Here is a 20,545-nt window from a genome sequence, read left to right as displayed (position 1 = left end):
CCAATTAGGTTAATTATTGCCTTTGCGGCGAACTGAGACACTAAAACGTACGTATACAATAGGTATCGAATAAAAAAGCTCCGGTCTGGAAACCGCCGGATCTTCAATTGATTATCGATGGACCACCGGATCGACAGATAGAGGCGGTCAAATCTGTTGGTTTCGTTGATCAAAATATATCAAAATTATAAACAGTGCCGTTACCTGGTCACCCCATTCGTTGACAACCGGCATATTGATGTCATCTACGAATATTGTCATAGCTCTCCCGCCGGGCGGCCCATATGTCATGCCCACACGTTTCTCCACGTACGATTCGACGATTCTCTGCAGATAATACTTATTGCTCGTAAACATATTAAATTTTTTTAAAGTTCAAACATTCAAATCAATTAGGAAATCACCTGGAACATATTCGGGGTAGTCGCAGAGGAGAAGTTAATCATCTTAAACAATTTAACTTCATTATCGTATTTGGCCATATAGCTTTTCAGCATTACTGTTTTAGCGGTTCCTTGTTCACCTATCAAAAGTACAGCCTTGTTCTGTTTAGCGATGGTATCAATCAAGAACGTTATACACACGTTGTCGACATTAGGCACCAAAATTGATGCATATTCAGGAACGTGGTCGGAAGGGTAGATGTAATCCTCAACGATTTCGGACCTACCAAATTGTATAAAAATGTTAAAGAATATTGCGACAAAATAGAAAGTTGCTTTATAAAGCGTATAGAGTAGGATTTGGTAATAAATACCAATGCTGCTAAAAAGAGCATACCAATGCTGCCAGGCTCCTGCACTATTGACCATGTACTCGAAAGGGTGAATCCATTCTTTTGACTTAGCTCCAGGCCAGTCCAATTTGGCAGGCAATTTAGTCATAAACTCCGCCATGCGAGTGCGCATGTCCAGCTCCAGCACGGAACCCAACGACCACATCATGGAGAAAAGGAAAAGTCGCTCTAGGTGCCGATCCGTATGTGCCTCTAGATCAAATGAAATTGTTATATATTAAACAGTTAAATAGAGTTCCTTAATGAATACTTTATTGCACAAATGAACAAAAGACAAAAATAACACCTAAATGGTGCAGTCATAGACGTCACCCTGGTTATAGTAGATATACCGTATTGGCATTTAATGTGGAATAGTTTCTGAGATTTCTTATATGTATTAAGGTAATAACTTACTTCCGCTAGGTACTTCAATTTCAAGCAAACCAGTCAACACATCAATACATTGTCTGTAATGAAATTAATAACTTCAAAAATTATGTAAACGAACATTATATTTGCTGGTTAAGAGAGGGAATATGAAGAGGCAGAATCAACTACATGTACCTGATGTAAATAGCCTCAAGAATTTTCATTTTCGCGACTAGCTTTTGCTGCACGTATGAGTGAACATCGTCGTAAATTTTATTAAAAGCGTTGCGTAGTGAATCCATTTCTTTTTGTGTTCTTTTTTTAAGCCAACCCTATAATAAAAAGAATATTTATCACATGATTATAAAACAGTTCAGAGAAAAGAAAAGCACTGCGCAGGATAAATTAATATCATAAGAAAATGCGCGGTTGCTCGCGAGGCAAACTACCGTGCATTTGCCGTTGTCAAAAAATATTCGCCGCGGCTCCCGTCTCTCTCCGCGCGTTGAGATACTTCCACAAATTCAACAATTTTTAAACGTTGAACCACTTAGCATCTAAATAAAAGAGAACGAAAACTCCACTAAAACACCTACCTAGGTATCACGCACGTGTACCGTAGCCGCGCGTAGGTAGGTAGGTCTAGCGACTGTTTCGCGTTGTTCGATTTACATTGCGGCGCAGTAAAAACTCAAAATCTAAATTAAACATTTGCTACAAGAAAAACACCTACCATTGTTTTGACGTCACACACAGTTGCGCGTGTTAATAATGTCAACTGGTAGTGTCTGTGTAAAGGCTGTTTGTATGAAGTGTCCGGGGTGTAATAGTACAATAATTGTTCACCGTGATGTATTTCTCATTTTTGATTTGTTCTATTTTTGACACGACTTATTATAGCTTTGCCTAAGTGTATCCGTCACTTCACGCACGACAGTTACTTAAAATTCAAAAAGGGTTTGGTAACCATACCTCTAGAATAGGTTGCCATTTCAGTACGGAAGAAGACAAGAACACCATGCCTACTCGACTGACAGTAGCTGGAGAAGCGTTATCCACGTTGTCAGGCTCAAACACTAGCTTACTGTTCTGAGCCATAGTGATTCTGTCGCCGTTTGCTAATGTTAGCGTCTTATTGTCATCCAGTACAGAGTTTAAGTTCTCAATCCATACGGCGTCTACAGGTCCGTCTACAAATATACAAAGTGAGATAATACGCGGTCTTACAAAACGCGACAAAAGCAATATCTAAGTACGTATTTTTACCCAGAACTATCCAAGATGTGTTTTGTTTGGGAACCTTCAAAGCTCGTCTCCAAAGCGTAGAGAATATGCCATCCGTCCAGTCGTTTGTCGCTACGTCCAAACGTCCGAACATTTGCGGAGCCGTTATAGCCTGTAAATATTTTACGTTTTATCTACACCACTTAATTATTAAAGACGCTAGTGAGCAACATCAAATTATTGTTGGTTGCGTACGGTAATGAAATCTAAGAGTCGGTATTGACGTTGTGGCGATGCAGGTATCATGCGGAAAATATAGGATTCGAAGATGAGACGTTTCTTCAAGTTGTCGTTGCGCCTCAAGTTCAGAACTATGCCTTGGCTTTCCGCCTATATTTTATTTTATAGAAAAGGTATAAGGTTTTGATGTGATGTTTTTTTTGCAAAACCTACCTTGGGGTTCATCCTCATCTCTTTGTGTGGTCTACCGACTTCAGTGAGAGCAGCCATCAAAGTATGAATGCATGTAGTCTTGCCAGAGCCACTGGGCCCCATGGTCATCAGACCGTGTCGCACCAGAGACGTCTCAAACAACTGAATAATCTTTAAGTTCCATTCTGGGTGATTTACTAATCCAGTGCGTTCGGTGATTAGTGCTATAGCGCGTTGCATTTCCCTTGAATTTAAAATGCACGTCTCTGAGGTGAAATAATTACGATTGTGGAAGTCAAATAAGTAAAAACGCAAGGCGCGAATTCATAGAAACAAAACCTTCTTAGTTTTCTAAGTTTTCTTAAAGAGAAAATACTTAATAGATACAAATAAAAACCTTATTTTTTAAGTAGCCTGTATATTAGTGTATATTGATAAGGTACCTCTGTACAGTCTGCGTCAATTTCATCCCAGGAAACAAATCTTCAATTAAAGATAAGAATAACGGTTCGTCTTCATCGACTAGTTTCGATACATTCATTTCTCTAGAACATATAATAATATGATAGGCTACAAAAGGTGATAAGTTATAAAACAATATTATTATAGAAGTAATTACTGACTTCAACACTCTCATCATAATATTTTCTTCTGTGCTTTCTGGATTAGATCGTTTCTGAGCTCCCATAGTTCTCAATACTGACAAAATGTTTCTGAGACCAAAATCATAATGTACTTGTTTTGATAGTTGCTCCTCACAGAGCTTGTACAGCGTGAAGAATTTGCGCGCTAAAAGAAACAACCATATTTAAGTATATTTGTGCCTAGCTGTGAAATATGGACAATATACTAATTTGATTGTGACGGCAATTTTACCCAGTAAAATGTTTTCTTTGAAACCGCAACTAGCCAACTTGACTCGAATGATGATCTGCCTGTCGGGCACCATCATGGCTACAGAACGGAACTGGATTTTCAAATTCTCTGGCAACTCTTGTCGTCCCGCATAACCGGGATTCATTGTGATGATGAACGCAAACTCCGGATTTAAGCTTACCACGTCTCCGTCGCTGAAATGTTAGTAATTAATAGCTATTTTTTTGCACGTTTAGTCGAAAAAATCTTTACAAGTAAATGTTTAGATAATATGTCAAACCTACCATGTGAGGGGTGTATAATGAGATTGCTATTCTAATGAAATTGTATTTTTATACTTACGAAGATCGATGATAAATTATCACCGTAATTTGGTCGTTAGTCAATGAGTGGTTGGTTTTGAATGATTATGCTGATCTCTATATGCCAGTCTATTTTGAACTCTTGAAATCCGAAGATCAACTATAGTAGAATAAAACTTGGTAGATGTAGGTATTTGAGTGACATACTATTGTAATACTAACCTGAATATGAAGAACTCTTTTTTCTCGCGACGCGCTGTGAGACAGATGTAAATCTGCTGAGCAGCAACAGAAAGCACCGGTAACTCTATGCGGTTGAATTCATCAAAACAGCCCCAAGTACCCGACTGAGCAAGACCTTTGTAAATACGACCCAGACCTGCATAAAATGAATCAAGCAGTTAATTTTATTTCCATCACGTTACCTTTTTAACTACTTATATGTATAGACATAATTAGGCAATTTTCGGAATGACCGTGACTTATTTAACAAAGTGATGAGACAGCTCGTTTCATCCATTCCTTGTTAATTATACCCCCGTACCAACAATTATCTTTGTTAACGGTAAGTAATGCACGAACTTCGTGAAGAAGTCCTTTACTATATTTAAAAAAAGTTAATCATACAGGTTTAGATTTGGTGTTAAAAATGCCACCATTGAATAACGCTAGTAGTTATCTGTACGGTGCCAGAAATAAATCGTTAGAGGTTTCAAAAACAGTATTCATGAATCCAAGTGAAATTGAATTTCCCGTTAAACATCGCAGTTCAATTTACACCCTAGAAAGTTACCTTTCAAAGCTAAGCAAATGTGTGAATCGTAACAATACGTAATACGATTGACTTTACATACATACATAAACAGCCTATATACGTCCCGGCACAGGCCACTTCACTTTCACTCGATTCACATGATCACAGGCTCGATTCACAGGCTATTGACTCTTTTTTAAATAAAATTTTGGATTTCCAAGGGAAAATGTCATTACTTACATCCAAAACGAAAGAAGAAGCAACTCGAAAACGATTATGCTGTATTTAATGAAAATTCAGATGCAATTTTAGATAAATTCAGAGATACATTTTGAGACTCGATAAAATTTTAAATAAAATATATGTTAAGGTATTGAAAAGATATTGAACATGTATTAATAAATAATTATTTCCGTAAATATATTGACTCAAACTATGTGAAAAATGTGGTCCAGGCAACCGGACGTCAGAATGTCTGGCCACTTTCTTTATGTCTTTACTAGATAATTTAAAACGTAGGTACCAAATAGTATCAAAAAGGTATTAAACTTTGATAGTCTCCAAACATAAAATATCGCACTTGTTCCTGGGGTTCTGACGCTAACACCGTTTTTTATGGCTGATATCATGTGTGAATTTTATGTAGTTACAATAATATTACACATATAAGTATCGAATTGATAACCTTTTTTTTTAAATAATAAAGACTCCATTCCCAAAGAAGCCTACCTACTACTTTAGAAAAGACTAAAGCCTTATTTAAAGCCTACTACTTTGAAAATGGCTATAAGTTTTTTAAAATGACTTGTAGCACTAGTTGCAACTTGTTTCTTTTTTTGTTGTTGTTTGAGGTATAAGCCATCACTATTTGATTAGTGGTACCGATAACAAAGAGAATTGTTGACCTTACCACCAGGGGTACGGGGCTATGGTTAACCAGGAATGGTTTCAGCAAGTACTTACCTCTGAAGTCCATCTGGTCGGAACAATTGAAGACAATCACAAGTTTGCCTAAGGTTCTGCCCATGTCCTTGGTGGTTTCGGTTTTGCCTGTACCGGCAGGCCCGGCGGGAGCTCCGCCCATGCTCATACCGATAGCTTGTGCCAACGTGATGTAGCACCTATCAGTTAGCGGAGTAATCACAAGACGCTCCGTTATACCTAAGTATTCATTCTATCAAAAATAATAGTTTATTAAATTTTTATGCAGTTTTATCCAATCCATGAAATGTCAATATTTGTTTCTTTTTACCTGGTAGAGGAAGTCTACATCTGTGATAGATACAATACAGTCGTCTGTTTCGTCAAAGTAGTAGAAGCGAGCTTGTTTCTGCCATTCGAAATCTCCCGGAGACTTGATACGCATGCGTACTAAGTCATCAAAGATGTCTCTAAAATTACAAAAAATATAATGTGGCATCATAATTGATGCTCCAAACGTTGCCCACGACTTTCTTGAAATGTTCGTACATATTACGAAAATCTTGCAAACTGCCATCTGAAATACCTATCCATAGCACAATGGATATTGAAAACATACACGCTACTTATGAATCCAAAATTTCTTCACCATCGCGTGGGGTTGACGCATAGTGAATTCGAGAAACCTCGTCGTTAGCATCAGAACTACGTCAGCCCAAAACTACGCTTGACATTTACTTAATGAAGCTTCGGTCCGGAGAAAGTCACGAACGCAATATGAATTTTGCCCGTATGTGTTTGTTATGAGATTTCGTACCGCATCACTTGGGTCTTGATAACTTTTCAAGAAATCAAGTGATTGGGAAATATGACGGGCATATATGGGAACCCAAAAGTCATAGTAGTAATAGATGCATCATACGTATATGTACAAAAAATCAGCATCTTCCTGTTCCTTCGGCAATCATACAGCCTACACAAATTCACTAACCTCCTGAAACCGTTTATTATTGTGTGTGATGACGGGTAGCAACAACCTCAGATGCAGTTATAATGCGAGGTCTAGTTGATGACAATGAAAACAACCCGTTCCATTATTATTTTGAAACGGGCGATGTTTTTATTTTTGATCGCGGTTTCAGAGACGTGATTGTAGTAATGCAGCCGTGTGGGTATGAGGCACACATGCCTCTGAGCAAACGACGTGCCACGGTTAAAACTAACTACGTTAGACGCCAACAAGGATCGACAAGTTACGATTTGTCGTTGGGTCGTCCAAGTTAACAACGGTCGTTTCAAACTCGATTTTAGTTTTTTTAGACAACACTTTTTTAACCGCGCCATGCACCATATTATGGACACTATTAGAACATACGATAAGTAAGCCCAAGGCGGGTGCCCCGCCCAAGAAGAGTGTGCAACGTCACGTCGGCAGGTCGCGCGTTGTACCCATCTTAGTCAATAGGTTCGATAGTCTCAACCCCGCACTACTCGAAATATATACAGGGTGTTAGTGCACAAGTACATACTATACCAAAAAAAAAAATTCAAAAATATTTTTCAAAATTGGCTTACAAAGTTAGCGCTTTTTGAACGTCAAACATAATTAAATTACATATTATGTAACTAGCTGTAAAACTACTACCACATCGGAATCTGTAACGCTGAGGGAAAGACGTGGCCAGAAAACCTCCCAGCACAGGGCCCTAGTCCTACTGTTTCATGTTTCCCTTTCTTTTCTTTTAATCCAGTTTGTATTACATAATTTATAGACTTAAATACAATGGTATTCCAATTACAGTCGGTGGAAGGAAAGTGAAACATAAAGAGTTTATGTGACTTTATCACAGAAACAGTAGGTATGGGTACATACAAGTAGGTATGGGTGTTAGTGACACCGTAACGAATACTGAGGGGGATGATTCAGACCATGATTCTGAGTTGATATCAAGTGGAATTTTCAGTCGGAAAATTCATGAAAATTTTTGTTTTTCTTTTTATTATTTTCTGTTCCATACTTTTGCGACGGAAAATTCCACTTCATATCATCTCAGAATCATGGTCTCAATAATCCCTCAAAGTTTTCGTTACGACGTCACTAACACCCTGTATAGATCAAGAAGATAAATGACATGTTTGCAAGAAAACAATCAGCCTAACTCCAGAAAAGTTTCACCTCATTTATCTAAGTGTAGAAGTCGTTTCTTACCTATTAGGTAATTGCTACCTATTAAGACTGACTAAAGCTATACTCAATAAATTTGTTTTATGACGTTTTTATCCTCATTTCATATATCCAGCAGAAAAATTGTATAATATTTTATCAATTACCCGTTTTGGGCCCTTTATTCTTCCTGCCTTGAGTCCCTACTCATTTCAGCCCATCGGTCAAAATGGGGTTTTGGAACATTATTACTATGTACATCATTATCCTTTTGACGCACAATGACCAATAATACAATGGTTTTTTTCGCAATATGACACATTCGCATATTGACCTATTAGCATTTCTACTAAAACGCAAAATGACGCGTACGTGAAAAGACGTATACGTATAATGACTAACGGAAAATTCGAATTTAGACATACACGCAAAACGTCCAAAACGCATAATGACGCTTTAGCAAAACTAACAATACGCATAATGACCAATACCAAATCATTTATTGTCATTAAACACGAAACAACAAATACGCTGTTAGGTTAGCCAATACATAATAAGAAACAATACAATATAATAAATAATAGTCTATGAATGGGGCAAAGAAAATAAAATCACACATAATAATGAACGGTTTATTAATGGATATTTTTGAACTACAAAAGTAAACTTAAAAGTGACTCTGGTAATATTCTTACATTAAAATAATAATCATGCAATACGTTTCAGCCGCGAAAACACTATCTTCCTAAGATATTGCATGGTGTTAATTTTTTTTGCATGCAGTTCACGCAACAAAATAGACAGTTTCATATCAAAATCGATATCACATTTTCTTCGATTTACTTTTGGCTCGCGAAACAACGATCTTGAAATTTCATGGTCATAAAATTTTGTTTCCTTTTTAAGTTTAAAAATAAAACGGTAAAGGCTTGGATGTATGGACATTCTCACGTTCAAACGGTGGTGCCACCCTTCTAAACAGTTGGTAGTGCGGTGTAGTAATGTGGCAGAGCTAAAAACATCAGGTGAAAATGTTTTAAGCCACTGTCGCTCAAAGTAGTGTATAAACAAATGCATTTCTTCGCATCCAGGCGATTCGGTTACAATCAACTCCCAAGCTTCCTTGATACGGTTAGCAGGCAAAAGTGGCATTTGGCTTATTAACCTCAGTATTTTTCGACCTTCACTTATTTTAGTCAATTTAATTTGTTTAGCTTTTTTCCAAATAGCTCTTGAAAAATGATAGTAACATCCAGATATTTGGCAGTCTGAAAAGACGCGTCTGACAGCATTTATAGCTGCTATCTCGTAATCACACTTGAACGACTTAAAATGGACTTTCAACTTCTCATTTAACAATTTAAAGAAACGTGTGTATGTATCCTCACTCTTATCAGGTAAGAGACCATAAATTACTGGAACTACATTAGTTGATTTATGTGTGGATCCCAAATCAACGTGAATTGTGTATAGCTGATAAAATGGAGACGGAACACATTTAAACGTGCCGTCGCCAAAATAATCAAATTTCGAATTTTGAATAAAATTTTTAGCAATATTGGAACAAAATATTAGGATTTTCCTTGAATCACCATCCTCACAAACCAATAGGTTTTTTCCTAGTACCTCAGGGACCGTGACATGTTCGAATTTTATGAACTTTAAGCTATTGCAATCAAGATATTTTTTTCCGGCTCTATATAAAGAATCTTGTATTTCTTTTACTGAAGGAATGTAATGTATATATTCAAGTGCATCTTCAGCCTCTTTTATAGGCTCAAATGTGTTTTCGACAATAGTCTGCACAGTTGATGATAAGTCTTCACACACTTTCCTTTTACAATCCGCACGAAGTTGAAATATTTTATTGAATTTAGGGTCAGACTGGCACAAGTGATCACTCGATCTCACTATATTATTCATATTGTCTAATGTTACTGTAGCAGAACATATCTGGCGTTTTACACATCTCCAGATAGTCGTATCATTGAAATTTTTTCTCGTGTTCTTGTTGTAGCGATAGCCATTATGCAATAGAGATGGGAATCCTTTTTGGTTATTCACGAATTTCATATTGAATTAGTATAGTAAACGTCGTTATTCTCTTCAATACAATAATAATTAATAGGGAAAATATTAATGACAAATGCTATTTTATTTCCTTTTATGCGTCATGTAATGAAATGATACTTATGTCATCATAATACTTTTTTTTCTAGCAATACCTATGGCTATTGGCCAGTACCTAAATTGTATCAAAACCTTGTTGATTGAAAACTTTTTTTACAGACAAGCTTAAAAAATGTAAACTTGTTGCGCGTTAGTCAAAATGCTAATAGGTCAATATGCGAGTGTGTCGAATTGCGAGTTGGTCATTATGCGAGTTTAATTGGTATTGGTCATTATGCATATTGGTCGTTTTGTTTAGGCGTCATTATACGTGTTGGTCGTTATGCTTGTGTGTCAATATTCGTATTACCTGTTGGTCATTGTGCGTATTGGTCATTGTGCGTCAAAAGGATCATTATCATTGTCATTATAATTTAACTTCTCTGTAAAATTCATGATTCCAGTAAATGTTTACAAACTACATTAAATTTCCTCTGATGCAACACGACAACGATATTTTGAAAGAAGATAAAATATAACTTTTCGTTACTTACTTCACCCAACTTTTCTATAATATAATAGATAAAAAAAATACCGATTTCGTGTTTAGTTCGCATATTCTAGAGCCTCGGCTTAGAACTGCAGATGAGAAAATTACCTTTGATGCACATGAATAGTAATCATAGTTTCCACTCGTGTCCTGTCTAGTGGAGCTAGATCCGTAACCGTTTGGTCGATCAGTCCGTTAAGCAAATCCAAAAATTTTTGATTAGTGATCCTCATGATGTAGCGGTCTGCCTTAGCCTTCCGCAAAGCGTATTCCGCATCAGAGGTCCAAAGAACTTGCATTCCAAGCAAACCGGCCTGGAATATTTCGCCAGTTTTAAACATAATTCGATATATTCTAACTTAAAGCGAGATAAGATAAAGGCAATATTAATTGTGCTTACAAACAAGAATTGTCAAAAATGTACTTGCCTGCCCCGGGTAGTGCCAAAATCCAGAAAGGAACTCGAATTCTGGATCACCCGATATAGTTTGATTAATAGTAGCGATCATATTTCGCACAGTATCTTTCATCGTATCTAGTAAAACGTTCAACCAAATCTGAAAAATATCGATTGTAGTAGATATCTACTTAAATATAGCGGGACAGGGACCAAAGACGCCACATTGAAGCAATTCGTCTAAAAACAATATTTCCAATATTTCACTTTTGTTAACATTGCGCAGTTACTTTTAAGTATATGTTAAATTGCAAAATTGCTATTTAGATAAATTGTTTCAAAGTGGCCTTTCAATGACTCCCTGTCTAAAATAAATCAATGCCTCGTTTATACATATTGTTACAAAAAAAAAAACAAAAGTGGTACATTATTTATTGGTGGTGGTGAAACGTTATATGGGCGTATTGTAAATTACATTTATTTCTATTGCGCCAAACACCTATTCTGACCATTATTTTAACTTTTATTGGACTCTCGCTCTCTTTTTTATCTCTTTTTAACTTCTTCTGAAAGATAGATCTTATCTTTTTATAAAAAGTATGACAGCTCGTTTCAAATATGTAGAAGAAAAAAGTTATGGGGACTTGAAAATGCAGATTATAATTGAGAATTCATTATAATCGCTTGTGCTGAGACTTTTTCCTAAACACCGGGAGCCCTTGCATTTAATATGTACTTACAAGATAAGCAACGACAATATAAAGACGTTAGGTACAAAAAAGGGGTATGTAGAGTAATGTAGTCTACATTATATCACCTAGGTAGGTATCATCGATAGGTACTTATGAAATGACAATGAAAACCAATACTTCCTACATTAAAGTAATATAATATATACGTATAATGTACCAGACGTCTTACTAGAGGAGCTATCCTGAACAAAAGTGATGCTCCATTTCGAAATCATATAAAATCAATCAAATTAAACAAAACAATCGTGTATTACAGTTAATTGTGACTGAATTTCATCCCGAGCCGTAAACGAAGTCGTAACGGAGCCGAGAGTTTAATGACCAATGCTCACGCGCAAAAAGTCAATATGATTTCCAAACCTAAACATATTACTTATATAAAATAGTCAAAAATATCGATAGCCTATCGATAACATATATACCTTGAAAAACCTTTGGGAACATAATGTTGAATTCTCAAAAAGTTAGATTCTCAAACAGATGAATGTCGTAATTATCAAACGGTTGAATCTCAATGTTGAATTATCATAATGTTGAATTCATTAATGTTGAATGATATATACTCAGAACGATGGTCTGAATCACTGGTTTCCCCTCAGTATTCGTTACGGTGCCACTAATACCCATACGTACTTGTATGGCTACTTGCACGTACTTGTACGGGGTGTAAATGACATCGTAACGAATATTGAGGGGGATGACTCAGATCATGATTCTGAGTGAATATCAAGTGAAATTTTTTGCAAAATTCATGTTTTCTAAATTCTATACTTTTGCGATGAAAAATTCCACTTGATTGTAACCCAGAGTTATGGTCTGAGTCATGCCCTCATTCGTTACAATGTCACTAACAACCTGTATGTTATATAATAAGAGGATCAGTTTAAAAAAAATCATTTGGTATACTTTGGTAGGATTTCATACAAAGATGAACATCGTTCTTTAAATTAATTGAAAAAACATAGAAACAAAACATAAATATTTGATTTACTTTGGATTCTTATACGGGTCATTTTATCTGAGGACTTGATATGAAAACTAGGCTATTTGAGGACTACCCACCCTATTAGATCGTACGGATTGACATTCATTTCTCATGGGTATGACTATACTTAGTGTTTACACTTAGTGTTACTATTACAAATGCGAATGTGGCGCACTTAACTCAGGTTATAAATAATGTTACCTCTACTCCTCCAACACAAGCGACGGGTCTTTCCAGAGGGATTGTTTCTCCATTGGCGGAGTTCATGTTTACAATCCTTTCCTTGTCGTCGAAATCCACCGTATACATAGCATCGAAAATACTCGGCAAGTGAGGCTAAATAACATTACAAGTATTGAGTTTCTAAAGAACATTACATGTATTGAGTTCCTAAAGAACATTACAAGTATTGAGTTATTGGTGTCTTGGGAGCTTACCAACCATAACTGATGATGATGATGATGCGATCCAGCCGATTTCGGCTATAGCAAAAAACGTTCAAACTGCCGGTTTATGTGTTGCTTTAGGAGATTGAATATAGCCTAGGAAAATTATAAGGCCACTTAAAACAAGAACAACACCTGTATAGAGTGTGGGTCCGACGCTTGGCCTAGAATCTCAAGTAGCACAGGATCAGAGACGAAGAAGAAGCGAGGGAAGATGAGACGCTTCGTTTCCAGATACCCAGTGAGCGACTTCTGGCACGCTTCTAGCTGTTGGTATAAGTGTGGCAACATTTGCTTCAGAGAATCATCCGCAGTGCAAACTTCCACACAGTTTATGATATCGCGAGCTCTATACATTATCTTGACGTATGATTTATCAATACTCTGTAAGAATATTTTCATGTTATTTTCTTAAGTGTGAATTAATAACAAAGTGTTGTCATTGTTAAGTTTCATTATTAAAATATCATGTTTCAAATTAAGAAACTAGTAAAATTCTGCTGTTCTTGTCTTACTTAAAAGATAATTCCGTTCTACTTACTGCAAATCGCTTGGCCTCTTGTGGCAGTTGCTTAGCGATATCGCCACCAACGAACACCGCCTCCAAATACATCCAGAGATTCTGTACTTGCAGCCACTTTTCTAAGATCTCACTCGTGTTTACTAGTTTATTAATCCAGAGCAAAATATCCTTTTTAAAAGGCGCGTTGTATCTATTAAAACATAACAGCAACTATTTTTCTTATATATTATTTGACACTTTTGGATGAAAATGTGACAGATTTAGATCTTGGGTGATCTCTGTTTCAGACATTAAATAAACCACATTGCATCCATAAGTAACACGAGAGTGGATTTGAAAAACAATACATCTGTTGGGTAAAAAATACAAGATTCAAGCATTATTAGTCACCTGTTTGAAGCCAGAGAATTCAGAACCATGAGCGAATCTTCAAGAAGAGTGATAATATCGATTGTTTCTTGCGCTCTGATGAGCAGTTCACCGCGGTTCTTGAAGGGCGCGAACATCAGGTCCACGACCGCCCAGTCAGCCATCACTTGCTTCAATTTGGCCTCGATATCCTTCTCCTTCACAGCACTGATGCATATATCCTATAAGTATAACAGAAAATAATATCTAGTAGTCTCCGCATCGTGGTAGTCACTCATTTCCTCATCGAAGATCAAAGTATGTTCCAACTTGCCTCAACTTCTTCCCTATATTTCAATAGTGGAGCTTCCATTACATTAGCTAAAGTGAACGAATCAGATTCCACGTCCAACACACAATCTGAAATTATAAAAAATGCGATTTTAAGTTGCGATAACTTTGCTTGAATTGGTATTGGTATATGTAGGTAAGCGTAGACTGGTAAAATAGGAATACTAACTCATAAGTTTCTCCAGTCTTCGCCAATGTCGGTCTTTCATAGACTTATCAGCCATTAGTTCAAGTAGCGGACAAGTTTGATTAAAGTCATCGATTTTCTTTTTCAAATCAATAAAAGCCGGCCAGTCTTTCATTCCCTTCGGCAGCTTGCGACACCTACATTATTTTACATTAGGGTTTAATTACGTTGTCTATTTCTAACAGCTTGCATTTTATGACGTGACTCGGTTCAATGGCGTTGTTTGAAAGAATTAGGGCGGTGAAATTTAATTGATGCAGTCCCTAAGTGGGATGCATTCAGAAGCCGCAACTACCACGGGATTTGGGTGGTACGGGTCAAAATCCGTTTTGAAGCTAATTTGAGCTACGGAAATGGTAGGAATTAGGTCAATGTGCAGATTTTCAATGCGAAAGAACCACTGAGATAATTTATTACGTTTGTTTAGGAGGCAATCTGCCAACCAATGCCCAATGGCTTAAATTAGCCTCAAAAAGTTTTTTCGATTCTGCTCTGCACCACCCAAATCCCCTTGTAGTTGCGGCTTCCGAATACATCCCGCTTAGGGACGGTACCCGATTACTCTAGCCCTATGGGTTGAATCGGGCCTCTATATAGGCAGCCGAGGATCCCGATACCGATCCCGCCATCGTGGTCAACGATTTCCCGCAATTAGCTATCGACCCACTAGGGTCGATTAATTCTTTCAAATATTTTTTCCTCTCAGACGACACCCTGAGCCGAGGTTCGCGCCTAACTGGGCACCCTCAGGCCTGTTGTCTTAAACTTGGTATCGGGTGAGAGCTTTCTGCGCTCCTCATTTGTCCGGCCAAGTAGGTAATGCCATCTGCGGCAAATATACAATAAGTCACGTCAAAAACAAAGTATAAACCATCCACACATAGGTGGCCGGATCACACTGACATGAGCGCGAAACGTTTGCTCTCACCAGGTGTACCTACAAGAGTAACTTCAACAAACGTACCTGAGGTCGAATTCAGCTAGTTGAGATACAATTTGTTCAATATTAATCTCGACCCAAGGCGTTTCAAAGTAACCGTCGATCGAATTCATTACAGCAAGATACAAACTATACCTGTAATACAAAAAGAGCAATATTAAGTTGCATCTAATTATTTATAAATTATAACTACTTACCTAATACAAGTTGCACTTACAATTTGTTTAATAGGTTGAATTCTTTCTTCTTTTGGTGGAGGATTGGATAATCTTTTACTTCCATTCCGAATAGTTTTTCACCGTTGGAATACATTTCGAAACGTCGCCATAGTTCATCAAATCGTGACTGGAACATGATCACTCTAAAAAAAGAAATAGATTGAATATCAAAATGTGTACAGTTTCCTATTCATTGTTTTGAGCCGTATATTAAATTAACGGTAAGTATACAAACGGTAAACAGTGGCTTTTATAAATCCTTAACCGACCTAAAGACCTAGACGTTAAGTGCAATTCGGTATACAAGGGAAAAAAAGCTACCCTAATTCTTAAACCATTTCGAGATTTCGTCTTAATTAGCTTTATTTCTCTATTTTCAGATCTTTCAGATCAGCCGGATGGTGTTTATTTTAGTAATAATCGTGTATTTATTTGACATTCATGTCACTCTAAAGGTCAGATTACCAAATTGTCTTTGCTAAATGCTATTTATAATAAATAAATAATATAATTTGTGGTCATCACCAGGGTAAGGAGTCCTAAGAGTGTACGGTTAATAAACTTAATGGAATCGTGGTTTCGCAAATGGAGAATCGAGGTAAACCCGGAGAAAAGTGCAGCGGTGTACTTTTCAAAGGGCTATTATAACACGCCACGGTCACGCCGTCAACTTAAAGTCATCACGATGTTTGGCAAGCCGATCCCTTGGGAGGAGCAAGTCAAATATCTCGGCGTAGTCTTAGATAGACGTCTTACTTTCAAGGCCCATATCAAACGTGTGCGCGATCGCGCCGCGTTTGTAATGGGCCGTCTTCACTGTCTCCTTAACAAGCGAAGTAAATTGTCCCTTAGGAATAAGGTGAAAATCTACACGACTTGCATCCGTCCGATCATGACCTATGCAGGGGTAGTTTTCGCTCACGCGAGTCCCTCTCAAATTCACCGTCTACAGGTAATACAAAATCGTTTCATGCGGAAAGCCACGGGAGCTCCGTGGTTCCTTCGCAATGAAAATCTGCACATTGACCTAGGTCTGCCAACCATTGCCCAATGGCTCAAATTAGCTTCCAAACGTTTTTTCGATTCTGCTCCGCACCACCCAAATCCCCTGGTAGTTGCGGCTTCCGAGTACATTCCGCTTAGGGACGGTACTGAAAAGTATCGGCGTCCGAAGGACGTAATATACGATCCCGAAGACCCGATCACTCTAGCCATAGAGGCAGCCAATCAGCTCGCGACACCAAACACCTCAGGTCCCCGATACCGACCCCGCCGGCGTGGTCGACGATTTCCCTCATTCAGCGCTTATCGCTATCGACCCACTAGGGTCGATTAATTCTTTCAAATATTTTTCCTCTCAGACGACGCCCTGAGCCGAGGTTCGCGCCCAACTGGGCACCCTCAGGCCTGTTGTCTTTAAACGTTGTACCGGGTGAGAGCCTTCAGCGCTCCCCATTTGTCCGGCCAAGTAGTTAATGCCATCTGCGGCAAATCTACAATAAGTCACGTCAAAAAAAAAAAAAAAACTTAATGAAATAACTTTGATAATAATGAAGATTTCTAACCCTCATCAGCCCTCATCATGTTTATTAGAAGCACAAACTACACAAAGGCAAAGATATATAAACGTCATTCAGCCTACTTTAGGAGATATTATTTAAAATATTGTAAAAAATTAACAACTGCATCAAAAGAAAAAATATTTAAATTAGTTTTTTATAATAGCATAAAGTTTCAATCAAAAATATAAAAAGTACCTTACATACCCAATTGGGCACACACTGTTATCTACTGCACTACAGTTTGGTAGAGAAATCCCCAGATCAAGGTGATCCTAATTATGCCCGACAGACTGATATAGCCTACCACCAAATCAAAGTCTGATGGTTTAAATTCGTAAACGAATTTAATGGTGGTGGTCGTTGAAAGGAAGATATGCAGGTACGTCATTAATAGATTTAAAGTACTTAATGTAAAAAGAGTTAGACGTAAACATTTACCTGTCACTAGCTTCCCTCGCGGATAGGCCAGGTGTCATTGGGCCAAACGCGTCATAATCAGCGTCGAACTTCAACACATCTTCCAAGAATGTGGCCACACCCTCTGTCAGCTCCGTTTGCAACGGACCTTGCATGTCCACTATTTTTTGCTGTACTTGTTGTGACTAGAAATTGAATATAATGACCACCATATCTCTAAGATCCTAAGTGGACAATAGGATAAAAATAGTACCTAATAGTGCCACTGGCATCAACTTCCAGTATATCGAAGGACTCTCTGTTTAATTATAGTCCGGCAATCTCGTGCGCGACCCTCCTGCGGGGCGACAGCGGGGACGGGGTAGCTAAGATGTCAGCGGGTAGCAGGTGGTGTAGCGGGGAAGGGAAACGCGTGCATCTGCGCGTCAAGTACGGCAGTCTCGGCCGCGCAGCCGAAGCGGCAACACGTGCTTCATAATCTGTACTACTTTGAGGGCGACGCACACGAGATTAATATCTGAGGATGAGTGAGGCGATCTCAAGACAACTTAAGGAGGTTGTACATAAATAATTAATGAGCAAAACACGGAGAAATCAAAGAGAAGTGACGAAGAATATCAAACGAAGAGTGAAAATGAAAGCGATATGGAAATTGATTTATAATAAAACAATCTATTAATATTTTAGTTTTCCTAATAATTGGTCGTCAAGCATAATAATAAAAAATAATAAAATAGTTCTATCTTTTTATTCACTCCTACATATATTACGTCACAAGTAAGTACAACTTATCGCAAGATTTATTCTGGCACACTTCTCTACGTGTGCAGCCGTGTTCTAGAATGTCAAGATGATGACGCGCTACCCCGTCCCCGCCACCGTCTGTCGCCCCGCAGGAGGGTCGCGCACGAGATTACCGGACTATAGTATGCACCACGAACGATCAAAATAGTAAATACTAAACACTGAGGCTGGGACAAACTCCCAATTCTTGTGCACACAATAAATGCTACATAGAAAAGTGGAATTGCGCTCTATAAAAGTCGGACAAGTACGCTCGGAAGCACATATTATGACACTTAGCTACTTCCGAAGTAAGAAGGTACTGTTTTAGTTTGGATCACGGTTTGGCATAAAATATATATTTATATAAATGAGTTATATTTGGTTGTAGGTTTTATAATCGAGTCGACATAGCGGCCGAATTAGTTAGATCTAGACCCAAAAGCAAGATATAAGATGGATATTAAAAAGAGAGTAATAATCCTGTCTTACCTGACCTAGATTAAACGTTAAGTACCATAATAGTCAAAGAATAGGATTATTATTTTTACTATTCCTATTTGGTGATTTGATCAAATTGATTTCACCAGAAAATATTTTAAGAGAAATACTTACAGTCAACAACATGTTTTGGAACGCGTATCGTAAGCCGTAGACCATATCTGCATCTTCTTTAGGAATATCGATATTGAACTGAGCTAAAGTCACGTAACTCTCTTCAATCAAATCCAATTCCATGTCCATTCTAAAAACATTGGTAATGCATAGTTAGAGTAAAACTTTTATTACTATTATATCGTAAACTTAAAATACTTTACCCAATGAATTCTTCTCGAATTAATTCTAGGCACATCATAGCCACTCTGACGTCATCCAAATCCTTAATTTTTTTTCCCATGGTTTTCATGCGATCTTTGATGAATTGCATTAACTTTTGTACACGCTCTCTATATGCTCGGTTTAACAATTTACCCAGAATCCTTTTCCATTCTATTGATTCCAGATATAGACCCAACTTAATATTATCTGCATCAAAACAAAAAAGGAAATATTAATAGACATTTTAAGTAATGAAATAATTGGTCCTATTAGGTTATATTCATCTGTAATGTGGTTATCAACATTTTTCATAAATGTCGTACTTTGTAGTTGCGTAGTATTTGTTTTTATTGGTACATTACCCATATTAATTTCAATAGATCCAATAATGTGCCTCTCTGGTAGATTATTGACTTCATCTGTTTGACCTTCATACTTTTTCAGCATGTCTCTGATTATGACATTTAGAGGATTTGAATCTACAAAGTCTTGCACAATTTGAACTCTGTCTTCTGCCCATAGGTGAGAAAATCTTCCATAGCTCTAATAAGTGTACATAAATTATTATGATTGTGCTGATTTCGCAGGCACTTGTCAAAAGCTTAATTTTCGTAATTCGTCAAATCCTAGATTAGTCTGATCCTACGTAAGTCAAAAGCTTAATTAGTAATCTTTGCGTTTCGTCTTCAATTTTTTGCCAAAACCTATACACATCAAATATGCGTGATTTATTTTGGCTTTGTAATATTGAACACTAAAGTGCTTCCGATTGGTATTAAATGTTGATAAGCGTAATGCATCATCATCATAATAATATGCTTATACTAAAAAAAGAAGCATCTCGATGTGATCGTTTGGTAATACAAACAAGTCCACGCAATTTAAAAAAAAAAACCGGAAACTAAAGATATGATGATCATATCGACGCTGTCGCTGCGCTGCACATAGGGATATTTTTGACAAAAGTTGCCCAAAAATATTTTATGGCTCTAAGTAGTTGAAAAGGCTCAACTGAAACGAATTATGTAATAATTTAGCAATTTCAAACATTTATTAAAAAAAAACACCAACAGTAACCATAATAAATGTAAAAAATAAACATAACTTTTAACAAATTACTTAACACGGATATACGCATGCGAGTTTAACAAAATGCTGAATTATTTAATGTAATTAGCACAATATGGTTATATCTATCGCCCGACTTCGTCATCATCAGCATTTTCTTGGCTCGAATCCTCATAATTCAACCAATTTCCTTCTCCTACATCATACGTCTTATTCAAGATTTCAAGAGCCAATAACTCTATAGCTTTTGCTGTTAGTGGAGTTCTTTTT

The 20,545-nt window shown here is 37.2% G+C and overlaps 1 protein-coding gene across 1 annotated transcript in view; it reads right to left on the bottom strand.

The window, feature by feature from the left end:
• Nucleotides 1–20,545, bottom strand: part of LOC126380710 (dynein axonemal heavy chain 8) — a 73,836-nt gene that overhangs the window by 27,117 nt on the left and 26,174 nt on the right. Inside the window, exons 26-53 of the mRNA XM_050030305.1 lie at nt 19,570–19,750; nt 19,207–19,414; nt 19,004–19,133; nt 17,627–17,790; nt 15,626–15,769; nt 15,433–15,543; nt 14,451–14,605; nt 14,265–14,350; nt 13,973–14,172; nt 13,601–13,772; nt 13,195–13,443; nt 12,815–12,949; nt 10,908–11,036; nt 10,588–10,793; nt 5,988–6,126; nt 5,699–5,909; nt 4,204–4,360; nt 3,680–3,873; nt 3,427–3,592; nt 3,247–3,348; nt 2,825–3,047; nt 2,414–2,543; nt 2,120–2,337; nt 1,343–1,479; nt 1,193–1,245; nt 781–988; nt 405–666; nt 205–327 (exon numbers count right to left, since the gene is read on the bottom strand). Coding sequence (XP_049886262.1) covers nt 205–327; nt 405–666; nt 781–988; nt 1,193–1,245; nt 1,343–1,479; nt 2,120–2,337; nt 2,414–2,543; nt 2,825–3,047; nt 3,247–3,348; nt 3,427–3,592; nt 3,680–3,873; nt 4,204–4,360; nt 5,699–5,909; nt 5,988–6,126; nt 10,588–10,793; nt 10,908–11,036; nt 12,815–12,949; nt 13,195–13,443; nt 13,601–13,772; nt 13,973–14,172; nt 14,265–14,350; nt 14,451–14,605; nt 15,433–15,543; nt 15,626–15,769; nt 17,627–17,790; nt 19,004–19,133; nt 19,207–19,414; nt 19,570–19,750 — 4,593 coding nt within the window. The remainder of the gene's footprint in view (nt 1–204; nt 328–404; nt 667–780; nt 989–1,192; nt 1,246–1,342; nt 1,480–2,119; nt 2,338–2,413; nt 2,544–2,824; nt 3,048–3,246; nt 3,349–3,426; nt 3,593–3,679; nt 3,874–4,203; nt 4,361–5,698; nt 5,910–5,987; nt 6,127–10,587; nt 10,794–10,907; nt 11,037–12,814; nt 12,950–13,194; nt 13,444–13,600; nt 13,773–13,972; nt 14,173–14,264; nt 14,351–14,450; nt 14,606–15,432; nt 15,544–15,625; nt 15,770–17,626; nt 17,791–19,003; nt 19,134–19,206; nt 19,415–19,569; nt 19,751–20,545) is intronic.

This window comes from Pectinophora gossypiella, chromosome Z (assembly GCF_024362695.1).
Source record: "Pectinophora gossypiella chromosome Z, ilPecGoss1.1, whole genome shotgun sequence".
Taxonomy (NCBI): Eukaryota; Metazoa; Arthropoda; class Insecta; order Lepidoptera; family Gelechiidae; genus Pectinophora; species Pectinophora gossypiella.
The sequence above is the reverse complement of the archived record's forward strand: the minus strand, read 5'-3'. Positions and strand labels throughout refer to the sequence as shown.